Genomic DNA, 18206 nt, shown 5'->3' on the forward strand with positions numbered 1-18206 from the left:
CTCTCTCTTTTCTCTTTAACTCACTACAATATATGTACTGTAATTGAAGTTTATAAACATCTCAGAGGGCACTATTCAGTCGAATGTCCATACCTGGGCAAACTTTTACGGAGTAAAAATTTGAACTCTTGGAACAATCTAACAGTATTGTGATGGCACCGAGTGCCAGCTCTTTCAAGACCATACTTGACCAACACTGGTGCAGGTACAGATATAATCTGGAACAAGTACTTGCCAACAGTGTGTAACAGACATGATAGACCGTCCAAGAGGAACAGATCCATCAGTGGCGAAGATTATAAAGTAAATTATAATAATGTATGATTCATTTGACACATTTGGCCACACAATATAAATTTTTACTACATGACGTAATAGGCTTACAACATTAATGTAATGTTACGAATAACACGATAATTTTCTTGCTTACGGACAAAAACTGGCAGTGTTGCCTAGAAAGTGAAAGTTTATTCACGTTCCCCCTTGAAAATTGTGACCATTTTCGTCTAGCGAATAGAAAACGACAATTTAACCTTAAACATTATTAGAGGTTTAGTAAAAACAACCCGAGAACGCTTTAGAGTGGAGGACTGGTCGCTAACCCTCAGATATGAAGACGGTGCTCTGATTATTTGATGTTGAGGTATGGGTCAGAAGCGAGGACACTTTCAACAGACTCCAGAAAGAGGATGGAGGCTTTTTGAAATGTGGAGCGATAGGCGAAGGTCAAGAATAAGCTACACTGACAGGAATGCAAATGAAATACAAAGATTAGTAAAACTTCAAGGGGAATACTTGAAATGTACAGAAAAAGAAGAATGAGGTACTTAGGTCGTTAAATTAAGGCTGAGGGGATAATAACAAATATTAATGGTCAAATTTGAGGACCAAGGGATGGTTGAAACTGGTGCAGATGAATGAAAATAAAAACGATTCCCAGAGAGATAAAACCTTAAAGGATTGGTAAAAACAGCCCAAGACATTAAAAGAGTGAAAGACTGTGGTCGCCAGACTTCAGTTGTGGACGGCACTCTGGTTTTATGTCCACGTAATTAATAACAAGAAGGCTATTCTTAAGTGTGACAATCATTTTTTACGAATAATTCACAAAAAGAGAATCTATCCTAATTATAACGTTATAGGAAAAAATAACTGAAGCCAGTTATCTATAGATAAGTTCAACACAGTTCTTACTAATTTTATAGAGCTCCCAAACGGCTAGTAAGCTGATAAGTGGCGAATATGATAAAAAAATACATAATTAGCAGTTAAAAATAATATTTGGCATTTCATAGAGAGAGAAATAAAAGTTTTCAATGTCTGGCTTAAATGTAGAATGAAACTACAAATAATTGGTCTCGTATAATGCTGAACTAGATCACATTTTGCAAGAGGCAGGTATCGAGAGTTGACTGATAGAACTGGGCAGTTCAAGATGGTGTGTGAGATTACAAATCCATGGATTTACTGTGAATTGTATGTTGTAAAGCCTAAAATTCGCTCGTTTTTATACAGATATAAGCAACGTTGGACTGGTATTGGGGATTGCTGGCCACTTCGCCTTTGGGCTATTTGGGCCGAAGCAACGTTAGTGTATGAACGTTGTCTAATTGCCGTAACTGGTGGTCTCCTTGTTTACTGTTCCGTAATAGAGAGTCGAGTGACAAAATTGAAAAAACCTGTGTTCTGTGTCGTACCAGAAATTTATTACTTGCACTATTTCTTCTTTAGTAATGCTATTTGTTATTATTAACGTAAATCTGTGAAATTTTATACAGAAGTGCGTTCTTTTAAAGTTAGACATTTATTCCGTGACCATAACATAGCAGAGCCTGAGGAAGCGTCCAGAGGAAAACCTTGGTGCCGTCCAACTCCAGCTTAATTTCGAGTTTTTTATTACATAGTGGCTTTGATTTCAACATATAAACTAACAAATCAAGTAAGTGAGGTTTAATTTACCGTAGCTAGGTGTCAGTGAGGTGTATGTATTGTTTGTAGAGTGAAACTAGTAGTGTTTACTATGGTCCTGTGTGACAAAAAGAGTTGGTGAACATGGGTATAATTATTACATAAGATTTATTATCCATTGTTATACAGATTTGTTTGTAATTTTCAACATTATAATTACTTATTATCACATGTTATGGTATAAACCTAACGTCGATGATGAAGGTTGGGAAAATGTTGCTACTTGACAGGTTTTGTTATATAATCACACATACAGTATATGTTTCGGTAATATTCTAGGACATTATCCAGCAACTGAACGAACGAAAATATATTGAAGAAACTTGTTGCTGTATTATCATTTTGGCCATATGCAGCGAATTTTAGGATTTTAAGTTTAGGTTTGGTTAGGTTAGGTTGAGTGTGTTTTTCCAATGTGTTTTCTTTATGGGTATTTAAACGATTCACAGCTACTTCCAAATAGGTGCATGACGGAAACGATAATTTTACTCTTGTTGCTATAATAATATACAATACTAAGAGGAGTGACATAGAGATAAGTTATTACTATGGCTAATTGAGCAGACAAATCTCATCATGTCTCGTCATGTTGTCTCTCACTTTAGGTAAGTTTCGGATTGATTTCTCGAGACTATTTCAATTCTCTTCTAAAAATAGAGATTGTGATGAGATTGGGCAATACAATTAGCCACGGCCAGCATAAAGTCTTATTGGTAATTGTCCGTATTTCCTGCGGTTCTTAACTAATTACTGTGGGACATTTCACCAGAGAAGATAAATGATTTCTTCTCCCTTGAAAATGGCAAAATGTGGGTGAGAATACGTGTCCTATTATATTTTTAGGACTTCCCTTGTGATGAACTTTTGGGATATCCACTCGACTGACAGTCTTTGTTTACATCCAGTTCTTGTTCATCGCCAAGTATGAGAAAATTATATAACAGTAAAATTAACCAACCTAACTTAACCTAACCAACCAGCTAGCTACTGCTACAATGTATAGTTTATTGTTTGTAAAATGAATCAACTTAACTTTGCAAAACATATTACTTGAGTACCTACTCTTTGGCATTTTTATCCCCAGTGTATTATGACAAAAGCAATTGTGAATTAATTTTTTAATGGTATATTTTGTATACATTTACCTATATGCTAGTAGAGTTCTCAGCAAAAATTACATTACAAGTCATTACTGAACTATGGATGATTTTTAGCAGAAATGAACCACTGAGCATTGACAAAGAAAAAGGACTTTCTTGTTAAAATTTAACTGTTCATTGATGGTACAGTTGCAGAAATGTGTTCCTATACCCCCCCTGTGGTAACCCATATATCCCATAGGTATTGGTCGTGTAAATCTGGATGCGATTTATTCATAAATAGTGACACTACTACTATGACATTGGTGTTTGGAGACACGAGCTGTCATGAGCTGTAGGAACACACTTCCGTATGGCTTAGTTTGCTGTCCTTGGTTAAATTGACTAAATATTAATTATTATAGAATCATCGGTCTGCTTCCTGCTGTGGTGTAAATCTATTCTGGATAATTGTAATCTCACATGTGACACAAAATACTGTACCAATTTTGGATAGTTGAAAAATTTAGACCATTTTATTATAGAATTTGATTAAACTTCTGGTCAAGGGTTACAACTGATTCTTATACTGTCTTAGTCTCTTAGACAATTATTAATGTTTTCGTGATGTAACACTACCGTAATGTCAACAAAAGAGTGTTAGGAAGGCCACATGTAGTTCACATATGACAGAGTATTATGAACCAATTAAAATTGTCCAAATAATAAAGAACCATGGTTTATGTTTGATTGGCATTTATCGTGGTCTGTCGGAAATGAACTTGTGTACAGTACTGCATAGACTCCCTAACACCACCTAAATTTTACTGTACCATCAGTGGGCTTTACATGAATTATGAATACGTAATTTGGTACAGTAAATGTTAAGGATATTGATACCACATTTCATGATATTTTTGAATGGGATTGTATCAGGGTTTTGTTTCTTTTAATTCATATACAAAATTAATAGAAGAGAAAATGTCAAAGTTATAAAGCTTCCCCACAGTGTCTGCATTTCATCAATCAAATTTCCTTCTGAGACACTGTAGGCCTGAGCTGTAAATGGTAACATGCAACTCAACCCTAACCCCTTGTGTGTGATGACGTTGCATTCAGGGTGTTGGGTCATAGTATTGATGGGTCATGGTACTAAAGGCGTTAGGACATTGTACACAACTTGTTAATATATGATATATAAGCACTACCTTTATTCCTGTTAAGAAGTAATGTACCACCATTGTAAAAGAGGGTAGAAAAGGCAGTCATTATTTTTTGTATATTTTATTTACGAATACATTATAGTACTGTATTTTAATATACTGTACAGTATTAAGGAATTTCATATTGAATAGGCCACTTGCCAAATCAGTCAATTTAGCCAAGGTCTGAGTTTATTCTGAGTTTATTCAGGTCATTAATTAAAAAAAATCTCTTTGATAATGTGTAACAAGTTTATTTTCTTGATTTATCTGTTTGCATCATGATTTAAGGGTTGCTGTAGTTTGTCCAGTTTGTACAGTGGACGATGTAAAGTATGGGCCATGGACCCCTTCATCTTCAGTCTCTTCACATCCACTGTTGGCCTTCTGCCTGAACATGTATCGGAAAACCTATATGGTATATCATTTTACGGTCAAGAGGGGCATGAACCTAAATGTGGAAGGGACGAAAGCCAGTGGTAGGTCAAGAATAACATGGGGAGAGGTTTTAAGAAATTACATTACAGTATACTCTCGATTTAACGGAATCCGATATAACGAACACTAGATTTAGCGGAAGGAATTTTTCTCGTTATTTTCACTAGATTTAGTCAACTAGTTCATGAAATCGAGATTACCGTATTTTACGGCATATAAGACACTCCTCATTTCAGCAGGGAGTATTTAGGAAAAAAAACTTGTGTGTATTTTCCTCCTGTATCCATAGTTTCCTTAAAAGAATATATACAGTACCAGTAAATGTGAGGAATAAATACAAATAATACCAATAAATAAGTTACAAAAAAAATTACTCTATTGCCAAACCAGTAAATAAAAGCCAAATGAAAGTTTAACACAGTCGCCATTTGCATATACTGTACATCTATACTCCCTGTTTACCATAGTAGCGGTGACGCTACCTCCGCCGATTCCCAAGCAAACACTCTTACCCCCCAATGACAACCCCCACTGCCCAGTTGTCCTTCTGCTCCCTCACTGAACCAGCTAACTCGTTTACAAGGAAATGTATATTCCCTTTATGTGTTTCCCCTTAGGACAATTATTTCTTTTATTTTTTTCATTAAGTATGTAGGATGATGTGTGCATGTATATCAGGAAAAATAAATTAAGAAAGACCCAAAAATACAAGTTGAAAAACAACAGTTTGGTCCAGTAACCTGGTTACAGAGACGAGTCTAACCTGGCTATAATGCTACCAGTGATGTTAACAGGTGTAACTGTGAAGAAAGGTGTCTGTAAATCTTCATTTGTATCAGGTATTTGTAGATTGAAAAATAAGTGTTGCAGGTATGGCAATAATAGATTGTAATGCTTGTACTGTAATGTGTTTAAGTAAGCAATAACATTTTTAATTCTGGAATTGGGTTAGGTAGAAGTTAGCCTTCTGGAGACAGCAACTGGGGGATTCATTAACTTGCAGGAGACTGCAACTTCACATATAGGACACAGGCTGATTTTTTTTGACATTTTTCAGACAAAAAAAGTGCGTCATATGCTGTAAAATACTGTAATTCCGGTAATATGCTCACACCTACAGAGACACCTCAGGCATAGAAACATTAGAATCATTATTCATGGCATACCTTAAACAAGGCGGTTTGGTGTTTGTTTTCAATTTTGTCTATAATTTCCAAACTTTTTTTCCAATTGATAGCCGCACTCTCTTGACTTTCTCCCACACACCACTTCCTTTCTGAGAGACTTTCGGCATGATGTCCAAGCACAGTAGTTAGTTGACCGAGAGGTAGCAGTAAACAACACACGTGGTGGCAGCAGGACACAGACTGAGCGGATGTAAACAAACCCCAAGCGTCAAGTGGCATATTTGGCACGGAATTTAACGGAATCATGTTCGATTTAGCGGAAATTTTGATTTAACGGAAAGGGGCGGCTCGAATTAGTAAGTTAAATCTAGAAAATACTGTAGGTAGTCAAGTGTGGAAAATGGGTTTAAAACATTAATGATAAAGCTGATTCATTAAAATCACATTCATATTAACAGTAAGTGGCATTTAAGTCAAAGTAAGAGTTGCAGACATCATTGAGAAACATATTTGCATATTTCTCAATCATGATAAAGCCAGTGTGTAGAGGATTGCCACAGTCCCATAATTTATCAAATGATTTTTTATAACCATGTACACATTGAGTGATGTAGGTGTCAGAGAAAGGAATGTTGCTGTCCCAGATGGTGATGCTTGAGCCAGTTAAGTAAGATGATAGGAAATTATTGTACAGGTCAATGTTGCTGTTGGAATAGATGCCTCGGTATTTTCTGAAGATCCGTGATTCCTTTGGGCCAAGGAGAAGAATGATAATTAGATTACCTGTACTCAGGTATATCAGTACAGTACCAGCCGAGATAAAACGGAGCTACTGAAGCTTTAATTCTCTGAGGCAGTTTAAGGTTCCTTATGGTCTTAGGTTAACCTAAAATATGATTGACAACAAAATTGACATTCATGAAACACTCAAGAAATTTAAATGTCCTAATTCCTTTGTCAACAAGAGAATAATCTATTTATATTACTCTAGTTCCTCATAAGGCTTGGTACACAGTATACTGTATACAGTATATATGTAGGTCAGTAATTGAAGTGAGTACTATCCAGTGTAGGTCAGGATTCTTGCCTTAATATTGATAGTACAGACAGTATCAGTGTCAAAATCACACCTGGATGCTTACCTGTAAATGGTCTTGAAGTTGGATGATCGTGGAAGTTGTTTCAGCAAACTTGGTTAGCTGTGGCAAAAAAGTATTCATGTGTTTTTTAAACTTATCCAAGGCAGCTTGAGGGCCAGATGTGTGGAATGTGTTTAGGGTCGTCTTCATCCAGTGTAGACTTGATCCTGGAGAGTGACCAGAGTGGGTTATACTGTACTACTGAGACAAGGACTATTCTATTATTTTAATGGATGGAATTTAGAGACATAAAAAAATATCAAAGATAGATACAGGAGGTCCTCGTTATATGAGTACTGTATTCACTATCCTCGGTTTCGCAGTTAAGTGGTCAACTTTTTGTGACCATCCACCTAAAAAGTTCCTGCATTTAATTGGATTCTACTCAAAACCTCTGAAAACTCCTTATAAAATCTATGGATTTAACCCCACCGATAAAATACCCGTATATGGATTTTTAGCAGAAGCATTTGAAATTTATTATCTTTTTGGTGTCATGCATGCACACACGTGTCCCAGCACCAATCTCCCGTTTTGTTTTGTTCAGACCAGCGCTGTATTGTGTTTACTCCTGCCTTTGTTGTCTTTTCTTGCATGTTGTGGTGAATCATTTTATCACTTTTGTAGCCATGGGTTCCCAACCCAGACTGGGTGGTGCAGCACTCAGAAGGAAGCACACAGCTATAGTATACGAGTAAAATTAGAAATTATTAGGCAAAAGGAGTGTGGGAGTGGACAATCCACCTATTCCTGTTTATTTTTCATCCTCCTCCATCAATCCAATCAAGCCAAACATCTCTACCTTTGAAGCTAAGTAAATAAACATATTTTAGTATGTTAAAATTACTTATTTTTAAAACATAATAATTAGTATTTTGTCTCAATGAACCACTGGAGTGAATGTGCACCAGTAACAGTTGCTGTTGACCACTTGGTCACTGGCACAACTTATGTTGCCTCAACACACAGACCCCAATGAACTTTAAGGACGTTAGATAACTTATAAAGTTAAATAACTTATTAAAATAATGTGTTATCAAATGTTTAACAAGTGTTTCTGAGGTAAATAATTATTTAAAGATAATATATAAAAAATTTTAGTGTCGTGTACAAAGTCATGGTCCCAATTTGACTAATTTCCATTATTTCTTGTGGGATTAATTCCCCGCTTTAAGTGGATTCGTTACCAGAGGCGTTTTTCTGGTCCCATTTAACCACGGATAACGAGGACCCCCTGTACTAGCAATGTAAACTTAAAAAAATAAAGACTGACAATGAAATGTATGGAAGCTGCTTGTGGTTTCATAAAGTTTTACCTATGTATTGTAGTCATGTCATCATAATTACTGTACATTTAAGTCAACAGAAGAATGGCTAGAGATAAAAAAGAAGTTAGTACTGGTAGATCATACTTCCACCCTTGAGTAATGAACTTAAAAATTTAACTCTGATTATTATAGGTAATATTACTCGCCTAATAGGAGTAGAGTTGGTCTTTGTTCTTCTTGGTCTGTCCAGTGATTCAAGAGTGCTGGTAACTTTAGCAGTAGTGGGTCCCAGTGAAACACAAGTCTTAGAGGTACATCCAGGTGTTGCACTTCAATGTCTTGGTGTAATTTGCCGATACGCAAGTTTTCTACTAATTCGTGTACACTTCGCCACTTGCCCTGAAAAGGTTATATAGTATACCCTCGATAACTCGGCATGGAAATGCCGAGATATATAAAATTATCTGGGAAAATCTTGGCATTTCTGGCCACCTGCATCACCTACCATGCATGTTTCATCTACTATGATGCTTCATTTTTCACCTGTAGTGCTGGTAAGTGTTACATTTTTACATTTAGTAATTACATGTACTACACATATATGGGTCGATAATTTTTTTATTGTATTTTTGTAGGAGGGGAAAAGTGCCTCGATAAGTCAAAATTTGGGATAACTCTGCAAGGCCGGAGCCTCATATGTGCCGAGTTTTCGAGGGTTTACTGTAATGTTAAGAAATGTCAGCTTAATTATTAGAAAATTTAGAGATTTATTTACAGTAGTGTAGGAGTGGTAAATACAGTGGTCCCTCCATTAATGAGCGGTTCAATCTATGAGATTTAAGTTAATGAGTTACCTCCTGTAAGGAATTTCAGTTCTATTAACAACAGCCGTACGAGAAATATTAAAATCATTGGTCATTCTGAAATTTAGTTAACATATTGATAATATACAGCACTGTACAGTGTTGGTTTAAATTAAAAAATCTGGAATTAGTTTAATAAATTATGAACTTCAAATTTTATTGGTGAAATTATTAAGCATGTGTCCAAAGAAAACTCTGAAGGCGATTTCAATTCAAGTGAAACAAGAAATTATTAAGAAATACAAAGGAGGCATTAGAACCAATGCACTCTGTAAAGAACATGGCATGGCATCATCGACTGTGTCTACAATCAGCTGTTTGCGCTGCCGCTAAGTAAACAAAGCTGCTGGGAATTGTACATACACACCTCAAATTAAGTGTTAAAATATTATTATTTTTTTTATTATTGTACAGTATTACAGTACAGTATTGTACAGTGATATCCCCATTAGCTAGAACAATTGGTGCTGAGCACTTGCGGGAATGAGAGATTTCCGGGTAACGAGACAACTCTCAAAGCTGGAAAAAATTCCCTCCTCCCCAGAATTTCCTGGGTAACGGAAAATTTTTCTCGGAATTACCGGAAAATGCGCCTGATTTTCATCTCTCAAACCCAGAAAAAAATTCCCCCATCCCCATAATTTTCCGGAAAATCGTTCCCAAAGTCGTAATTTTCCAGAAAATTCCGACTTTGGGAACGATTTTCCGATAATTTCAATTCTGGTTATTGGAGAGTTCCGGGTTTAAGGGATTCCGACTAACGGAGATATTACTGTACCTGTACTGTAAATTTTGAGTTTAACCTCGTTCGTATCAGTGGGCGTTAGTAAGTCGGGGACTGCCTGTACAGTGTTTGTATTATTTGTTTGCATTTCATGTGCATTTTTTATACTTGTGTTATGTTTTACAGCTGAAAATCTTATGTTAGGAATGCATCTTCAGATAATTCACACCTTTTCATTGGCAAACATGTTTCTTATAGTTTCACATAACAGTGTCTTATAACAACCTATGTACTGTGATGAATGGGGTATGTCTACAGTCTCTAACAGTTCAATATTGTACTGTTAAAAAATTAAATGAATCCATGCTGTGGGTGCAAGGTACAAATTACTGTATACTGTACTGTACAATATATACAATATTACAGTACTGTTGGTATCATTAGTATAAATTGAAGAAAAAATATCCTCAGTAATTAATGTTAATGAAAAGTTGTACAAATAACAGTTAAATCTCAGTAGCTACCCCTGTTGATGGATTTCTGTACTTGAGTCTTGGAGAATTGAGTCGCGTCACCAAAGCACTGAAGACTTGCCTCATTCTCGAATCCCCTGTAACTACCCACAGCCATCCCCAAACTCCGCTAGTAGTTGGGAGGCCAGATATCCCATTGGGTTGAGGGTCTGGGGAGGAACGTCCAATTGGGAGGTGGTAAAACTTCAACAGGTGATTGTTTGGGCTGGGGAAGTAGTCTTTTTCTTTGGTGAGTGATCGGTCATTGTTGGGATTGTTTATACTGGCATCTCTCCTGTATCTGAAAGGGTTGATTGGTTAGTTTTCTGTTTGCATAAGTCTACAAGCCTATTTTTTGAATGCTGTTTACCACAAATAGCACAAGACTTAGTTCCTGTATTAACTATCTTAGACACATCCAGTGATGCTCAAAACACTTCACAAGAGTTCTTGACAATAAACACAGCTATTATTTAATATACAGTACAGTAATTACCAACTGTTAATGCTGTACAGTATAGTGGAAAGATAATAGCATTTCAGAATAATTCCCAGTAGTTTGTTTGGGCTTGGCTGTAACTTAACAAATGGGAGTAGAGGAGAAGGAGGAAATTAAAGTATAAATAAATAAAATAAAGAAATAAGTGAAGCTATTAATACCTCCAAAAAAGAGTATCTGTGATCACGGACTATTTTCAAGAGGTAATGGTTTGATTGTGGTATTGAACACTTCACCATATCGAGTTGTAGATATGTAAAGTTTAATTGCAATTCCTCTTTTGTTTGAGAAGTTTGGATACAGTATAACAAAAGGCAGATAAATAGAAGACCAACAGACTAATTCAGTAAAGTGGGAAGCATAGAAATGGGAAAATTGAAGTCTTGGAAAAATAAAGTTGGTTGATTACTGCACTTAAAAAAAATTAATACAATGTTGTGATACAAGATTAAGACTAAGCTATGAGTGCATTGAACTCAAGTTACTACAGTACAGTAGGCCCTTAAAGTTTGTGGGAGTTTGGGTCTTAAAATGGTTGCGAATATCATTTGCTGACCGAGGGGGGAGGGGGGGGGTTACATTTTTTACTCGTGTGCAAAGAAATTTGTGTTTGTCCTTAGGACATTATTATTTCTTTTACCTGTATTGTATATACATATGTGTGTGTGTCCCGGCTACGAAAATGCCGGCAACTTTAAAACTACCCGCAGACATTCTTGGGTACAACCAGGGTGCCATCCGCTAATAATAAAGGTCCGTTAATTGTCTGGGCATGCTGTATTGTACTGTATATAGAAAAGGAATTTATTGTTTGTTATAATGTCATGGCGTTGGGTATGTAATATTATGAAAAGAAAATCTCCAATTAACCTTATAAATTAATACCGTTTGGCGTCGGGGAAATCATACGTTGCTCTCTGAACGCAGGTAATAATATCGTCCTTGGTGTAGTTGTGGAGATGGCAGCAGGTGTTATGAGGTTGATTAGTTTGGGGATCGTTGTCGTGGCCGTAGCAAACTTGTTGTAGGGCTGGGTGGTGAAGGCTGCCACGCGTGCAGATGATGACATGAGTGGTTAAAAAGATCCAAGCTATGAGTAGACAGTACCAAATTTGATGTCCGCTCCACCCACCTGCTCTCCCATGCCACCATAGCCATGCTTTCTTGAATAGTACAGATGCCATGCTGTGTTCTGTATTTTACTGCAGACATTCAACAGCCTCCTTTTGAAGAATTTCCTGTCATATTATTAAAAAGTCACTCTTAGTTGTTCCTCAATGGTTAAGAGAAAAAATACCATTTTTTTTCATGTACTGTACTGGGTAATTCATCAGTGTTCCTCAGAAGTTAAGACACATTTTCATATAAATGAAAGGTCATATATTTAATATTACTTGTTTCTATAATACTATTGGTTCACAAAAGACTCTGTGCTACATTGTATTGTATTGTATCCTTAAACTGTACTTAGTGCATGTGAGACCTCATTTTGATTATGTGGTTCAGCTTTGATACCGAACTGTAAAATGGATACCGACTCCCTAGAGAGTATTCAGAGCATTATGAAATCTGAAATTACATATTCTTGAGAGATGTAGAGTGAGGGACGATATGATCAAAGTGTATAAGGGTTAATTTAAAGGGAGGCGATATAACTAAGATACTTCAACTATCAAACCAGGAGCAAACACGTAGCAATGGTTTTAGATTAGACATACAGTATTAGATTTAGATGTGAAATAGATAAACATTGGTTTGGATGTAGAGTTGTGGAGTAGAACAAATTACCAACCACCATCATTGACTCAAACTTGCTGGAAAGCTTCGGATATGGGTTGGATGGATATAAGAGTGATAAGGGTTGGGTGTAAATAGGGCTGTCTAGTATGGGGATAGAAGCATTAAATTTATTCAGTAGCGTATAGCAGTTCAATTAAATTCTTTCTTGAATTAGTGCATGACTGAATTATTAACAGATCCACTGAAAGAACTTTTTGCTCTAACCTCCACTTCGCTCCCATTCCCGCTAAAGGAAGGATGTACAGCACAGCATAACTTGGTACATTTGATATTCTTGATCACATCTTTGTCACTTAGTTTTTGGGGACAAATAAATGTAGAATAGGGAATTGTATTAGCTGAGTGGGGTACTGTATAATAGAAAAGTCAAGTACAAAATGTAGGCAAATGCATAAACTATACAGTACGGTATATTTATATCTTTACACAGAAATATATTTTGTTGAGTTGACATCCAGTATGTACAGTACCCAAGGAGTTAATGAAAGACTGATTATATGTGTGTGTCATTCAGTACAAAACTTGTATGAAAACACTGTTCAAGTGGTAAGCAGAAAAGAACAAACAATCATAGATGTTAAGACATCTTCTGGATGGGTTAAAATTACAGGGTATCAACAAAGATTTATACGAATTGTGTGTGTTCTATAGGTAATAGTTGTGTATATACTCCACAATGTAATGCTTGGAGGAGCACTGCATGAGAGGGTGTCAATGGGTTTTAGTTACCCCAACTGCAAACCGAGGCAGACATGCGCCAACGCTGGAAAGACACTGCCACCGCCCCTACCCGCAGTAGATGCAGCCCTCCACATGTACACTCGTGAACAGAAGTCCTGTCGCCCCTTCTGCTGCTCCACGAACCCTGAGATTCAGACTCATGAATCCGAAGCATTTATGGGCAGAATAATGCACCAGTGTCTACTGCTTCGGGTTCATGAGTCTGAATCTCTTGGTTCGCCAGCACATGGGGTAACAGGACTTCTGTTCACGACTGTACAATGAATGTGAACGATGCTGCTGGTCCTGTATCGGGCTCTTAAGTCACCTCAAAACTCACCAACCTAGGTGACATCCCTAATAACTCATATCATTGTATCATAGCTGGATGATCGTCATACTCGATTTAGAGTGACAGCAAAGTAGTAGTATTTGTGTAAACTATTAATATGCATTATTAATATTGGTATGTGAATAACAATAGTCCTACGTAAATATTATAAAGCTTCATCATAGTCAAGTTTCCTTTATATAAAATGTGACTCCGTTATATTCTGCCCCTGAGGCGCAGTAAGGTGTGACGTGTCACCGCACCTGGGGTTAGTCACTAGGAGCAGCGCGTCGTAATGCCCTCTCCACTCCCCTGAAGTTTACCCACCTTGTAGTTACGTCACTACTAGGTACTGCGTCCATTAAACCTGGTGGTTATATTTGCTGAGGTACACCTCCGGTGGCGGCATACCCAGAGGTTAGTAATAAGACAGTGCGATCACACGTAGTACGGTAGTTAGTGTCAACAGTAACAATTAACACCCATAGCTATATACTGTACCAAGGTGTAACAGAATTGTCTAAAAGTTGTCAGTTACAGTTTCTCTCGTTTTAAAAATCAATTATCACAACAGTAGCAGGAAATTATCTCATTAAAATCGTAGAAGTAACTGATGGTGTTAAGATGCTGTGGAAGCACGAGCTACCATTTGCTGTGAGAAATGCGTGCGTGTTGGCTGATAATTATGAAGCTGGGCGTTGAGTAATGAAGCTGGGCTTTGAGTAAATGTTGTGCTGATTGAATGAGTGAATATATTATGATTAGATGTCTGAAAGGAGTCGAGTGAATTCTTTCACAACCCTAGTGTGATATTTTTAAATATATTTTATGAGTGACTAATTTAAATCATACGTCGGTACTCGCTAAGGGGAAGGTTGAGGTGATCGCTTTTAACTGTATTAAATTTATTGATAGAGCAACGGACACGTGTTCACTTTATTACTGCTGTAATTGTTTTAGGAAGTTCATTATTAGCAGTCACTCCAGTCATCTAGATGCGCTTTAGTAAATTGTAATGTTTTTTCGTACGCTCCCAGACATTGTTCGCTGGCGCGGTCTATACATGTTTAATCTCAAGGGAATTAAAGAAAGTTGATAAATGTTCAGTGTTTATTGTGTTTGATGTATTGACTGGGAGAAATGTACTTTGTCAAATACACCATGAAATGTTCATTATGGATACGGAAAACTGCAAATTGAAGGCGAAGATTTTAATATTTATAAACTGAAATTATAAACCAAGCATCAGAAAATCTTGAATGGGGCAAAAGTCCTCACTGAAGGTCACCGCTTAACTGATAACCACGATTTCTCCTCAGATTGAAGGGATAACTAGTTTGAACTTGACCTAACCTTAGTCCAGTAACCATCAAAAACCAGACGTCAAGATTGTATGCTATTGTCATGATCTACTAATAAATACTATGTGCGAAGTCTACAAATGTACACACGATTTCATATTAGGTTGAGTAATACAAAATTTGGGTGATAGAAATTATGTGGAATGAATTTACTTAGTAAAAGTTACATTTATTATCATATTAACTGTTGCTCTTAAACATCTTCCTCTTAAACTCTATTATTTATATATCCTTTTTGAACATATTGTAATGTAATTACCAGAATTAATTACATTTTCATAACATCTAAAGCGAAAACATAGCCTGTTGATTCAAACACATGCCGACCGAAGATTTAGCCTATTTTCCTATACTAGGTAGACCTGTTTACACTCGACCCTTATCACTCATTTTTCTGTCCAAAGCGCAATGTGCTTAGAAATGTAGAAAATTGATGTTCAATCGTGATGTGTAAAATTAACCACAAACATACTTTTAACGTGTCAGTAAAGTAGGATATTAATATAGTCGTGAATGTACTTGTGGTGTGGAGAGCAGTGCAGAGTTAACGGCTGAACTGTGGGAGGCAGACTGAGTAGCTCGGCTAGGCTGTCTCCGTCCTCTGCCCGACTGGTACATTTGGCTCCCGGCACCTCTACCTCACACATCATCATCTTGATTCTCCCTTACTGCCCTTAATGTTTTCGTCTAATAAACTATTTTCTATTCGTTCTTTTACAAATTGTTTCTTATTTTTGTTGGCGTCAGCATCCGTGTCTGCATCCAATTTACCAAATGGCTACGCAATTTGGAGGTGGTCATGACGTATCCTCTATTGTTGTGAATAGTCTTTTCCAGTGCTGTTTTGGATACTGTTCTCGCATCCACAGACTAAGGTAGTAGACTATGCGTGAAGGATTACTATGTTCGTCATGCAAGGCAGGCGAACTGAAGCTGTGTCTTGTGTTGGTGGGGCATGACAAGGAAAATTGATGGGGTTTACGTTTTCCATCAGTTTTGAGATTTTAAATGTCTAGTTCCGGTTTATAGTATCTTGTGTGAAGAGTTGTTAGTCATAAGGTCATCAGTTGACTTAAATAATCGATATAGTATAGTTCAGGAATAATTAAGTCGCTCTATGGCCTGTCCAAGTGGCGAAGAGGTTAGTTTCTTTGTCGTAGTTGCATCGATCTTTACTTTTTTAATAACATTTTCACCAGTTATCAGCCGTTATATGTTAAATTTGATGAGTGTTTTCTTTTAATTTAGTTATAGAAAAATTGCAGGGTTATTTTTATTCATAAGATGGATTATGTGTGATTGAAGATGTATTTGCAATAGAAACTTGCAGTGAACCCATGACGGACTTGTAATTTGAGGCTATTCCAAGTATCGTACATCGTCCCTGTTTATCGTCGCTGGCTGGTCAGGACGTTCAGTGAAGGGAAGATTAGGCTCTGTTCCAAGCCGGTGATTCCTGGGGCTGTGCATTAGGTAAATATGGTTTGAGATTGATTATTTATGAACTAGCGGATTCCATAAAGAGTCGCAGGAACCCTCACTCATAATTAGAGAGGTCAACAAAGGCCCCTGACAATTGCGAAGTGAAGTTTAGGTAAATGTCCACTGTGTTTTGTTGATGGCGTGCATCGAAGTCTTCATTTGGATGCTCGGTGCCGATTATCCAGCATTGCAAGTTAGTAGTAGCTGCATAACATCACATTGAACTAAAACTTTAGTCCATATAAAGAACAATTTCGTAAATAATGGTTGTTGTATTGTTTTCCTGCTCGTTGACAACTTGGTCATTCCGGCCTGCTTTCGGGATATCCTTTGGCATTGTGTTATTTATCCATAATCGATGGTAATTAGAGGACTCCATTTATTTATTACACTGTTTATTGAAGTAATGGGACATCTAGGTTTTACCCTCGTTACTATTGTCAGAAAGTGAACAGAGGAAAGAACTCGGCCATGACACGTGACTTCCATGTTTACAACCCACTCTACGTTTGACTTGAGCTACCTAGTGGGTATATTGATTCGTATATACACTTTGGGTATATTGAACTATATAAGCTTAGTAAGCAAAGCAAAAATTAACTGGTTGTGGTGGACATTGTGAGTTGTGGTGATTGGTGCGTATTGTGTGGTAGTGATTGGTGGGCGTTATGATAGTGATTGATGCGAATTGTGAGTGGTGGTGATTGGTGCATATTGTGAGTGGTGATGGTGCACTTTGTGAGTGGTGGTGATGATTGGTGGGTATTGTGAGTGGTGGTGATGGTGCACATTGTGAGTGGTGTTGATGGTGCATATTGTGAGTGGTGGTGATTGGTGGGTATTGTGTGAGTGGTGGTGATGGTGCACATTGTGGTGGTGATGATTGGTGGATTGTGAGTGGTGGTGATGGTGCATATTGTAGTGATGATTGGTGGGTATTGTGAGTGGTGGTGATGGTGGTGGTGATGATATTGTGAGTGGTGGTGATGATTGGTGGGTGAGTGGTGGTGATTGGTGGTGTATGAGGGTGGTGATGGTGCAAGTGGTGGTGATGGTGCACATTGTGAGTGGTGGTGATGATTGGTGGATGAGTGGTGGTGATGGGCATATGGTGGTGGTGATGATGGTAGAGTGGTGGTGATGATGGTGCATTGGGTGATGGTGGTGATGATTGGTGGTGGTGGTGATGGTGCACATTGTGAGTGGTGGTGATGGTGTGTGAGTGGTGGTGATGATTGGTGGGTGAGTGGGTGTGATGGTGCATATTGGTGTGGTGATGATTGGTGGTATTGTGGTGGTGGTGACATATTGTGAGTGGTGGTGATGATTGGTGGGTATTGTGTGGTGGTGATGGTGCACATTGTGAGTGGTGATGATTGGTGGGTGAGTGGTGGTGATGGTGCATATTGTGAGTGGTGGTGATGATTGGTGGGTATTGTGAGTGGTGGTGATGGTGAGTGGTGGTGATGATTGGTGGTGGTATTGGAGTGGTGGTGATGATTGGTGGGTTGGTGATGGTGTGAGTGGTGGTGATGGTGTGTGAGTGGTGGTGATGATTGGTGGGTATTGTGAGTGGTGGTGATGGTGCATATTGTGAGTGGTGGTGATGATTGGTGGGTATTGTGAGTGGTGGTGATGGTGCACATTGTGAGTGGTGGTGATGGTGCATATTGTGAGTGGTGGTGATGATTGG

The 18206-nt window shown here is 37.6% G+C and overlaps 2 protein-coding genes across 8 annotated transcripts in view; one reads left to right on the plus strand and one right to left on the minus strand.

Moving 5' to 3' along the window:
• The first annotated feature begins 1582 nt into the window (after positions 1-1582).
• Positions 1583-18206, plus strand: part of LOC121877931 (serine-rich adhesin for platelets-like) — a 43183-nt gene continuing 26559 nt past the window's right edge. For 2 of the 5 annotated variants that reach the window (XM_042383897.1, XM_042383898.1), the window contains exon 1: positions 1583-1939. The gene's annotated coding sequence lies outside the window, so the exon portion shown is untranslated. Of the gene's footprint in view, positions 1940-13955; positions 14088-18206 lie in introns of those variants that run through there. The other 3 variants (XM_042383894.1, XM_042383896.1, XM_042383895.1) reach the window with 2 other exon arrangements.
• Positions 5032-15696, minus strand: LOC121877932. Of its 3 annotated transcripts, none has more exons than XM_042383900.1 (6): positions 15504-15681; positions 11705-12057; positions 10333-10621; positions 8428-8620; positions 6957-7120; positions 5032-6562 (listed from the first exon to the last, which is right to left on the minus strand). In XM_042383900.1, exons 2-6 carry the CDS (start codon positions 12001-12003, stop codon positions 6266-6268), a joined length of 1242 nt encoding a protein of 413 aa, XP_042239834.1. In that variant the 5' UTR covers positions 12004-12057; positions 15504-15681; the 3' UTR covers positions 5032-6265. The 3 variants fall into 3 exon arrangements, with proteins under 3 accessions (XP_042239834.1, XP_042239833.1, XP_042239835.1); XM_042383899.1 differs by having other exon boundaries at positions 15551-15680; XM_042383901.1 differs by lacking the exon at positions 11705-12057 and having other exon boundaries at positions 15551-15696.

The sequence above is a fragment of the Homarus americanus genome, unplaced genomic scaffold (genome assembly GCF_018991925.1).
Source record: "Homarus americanus isolate GMGI-L3 unplaced genomic scaffold, GMGI_Hamer_2.0 scaffold30620, whole genome shotgun sequence".
NCBI lineage: Eukaryota > Metazoa > Arthropoda > Malacostraca > Decapoda > Nephropidae > Homarus > Homarus americanus.

Coding starts and splice junctions, on each gene's coding strand:
- LOC121877932 (XM_042383900.1), bottom strand. CDS start 12,003: ATGGCATCTGTACTATTCAAGAAAGCATGGCTATGGTGGCATGGGAGA. Junction 10,622..11,704: donor GATTTCCCCGACGCCAAACG/GTATTAATTTAT, acceptor CAACCCTTTCAG/ATACAGGAGAGATGCCAGTA. Junction 8,621..10,332: donor ACAGAAATCCATCAACAGGG/GTAGCTACTGAG, acceptor TAACCTTTTCAG/GGCAAGTGGCGAAGTGTACA.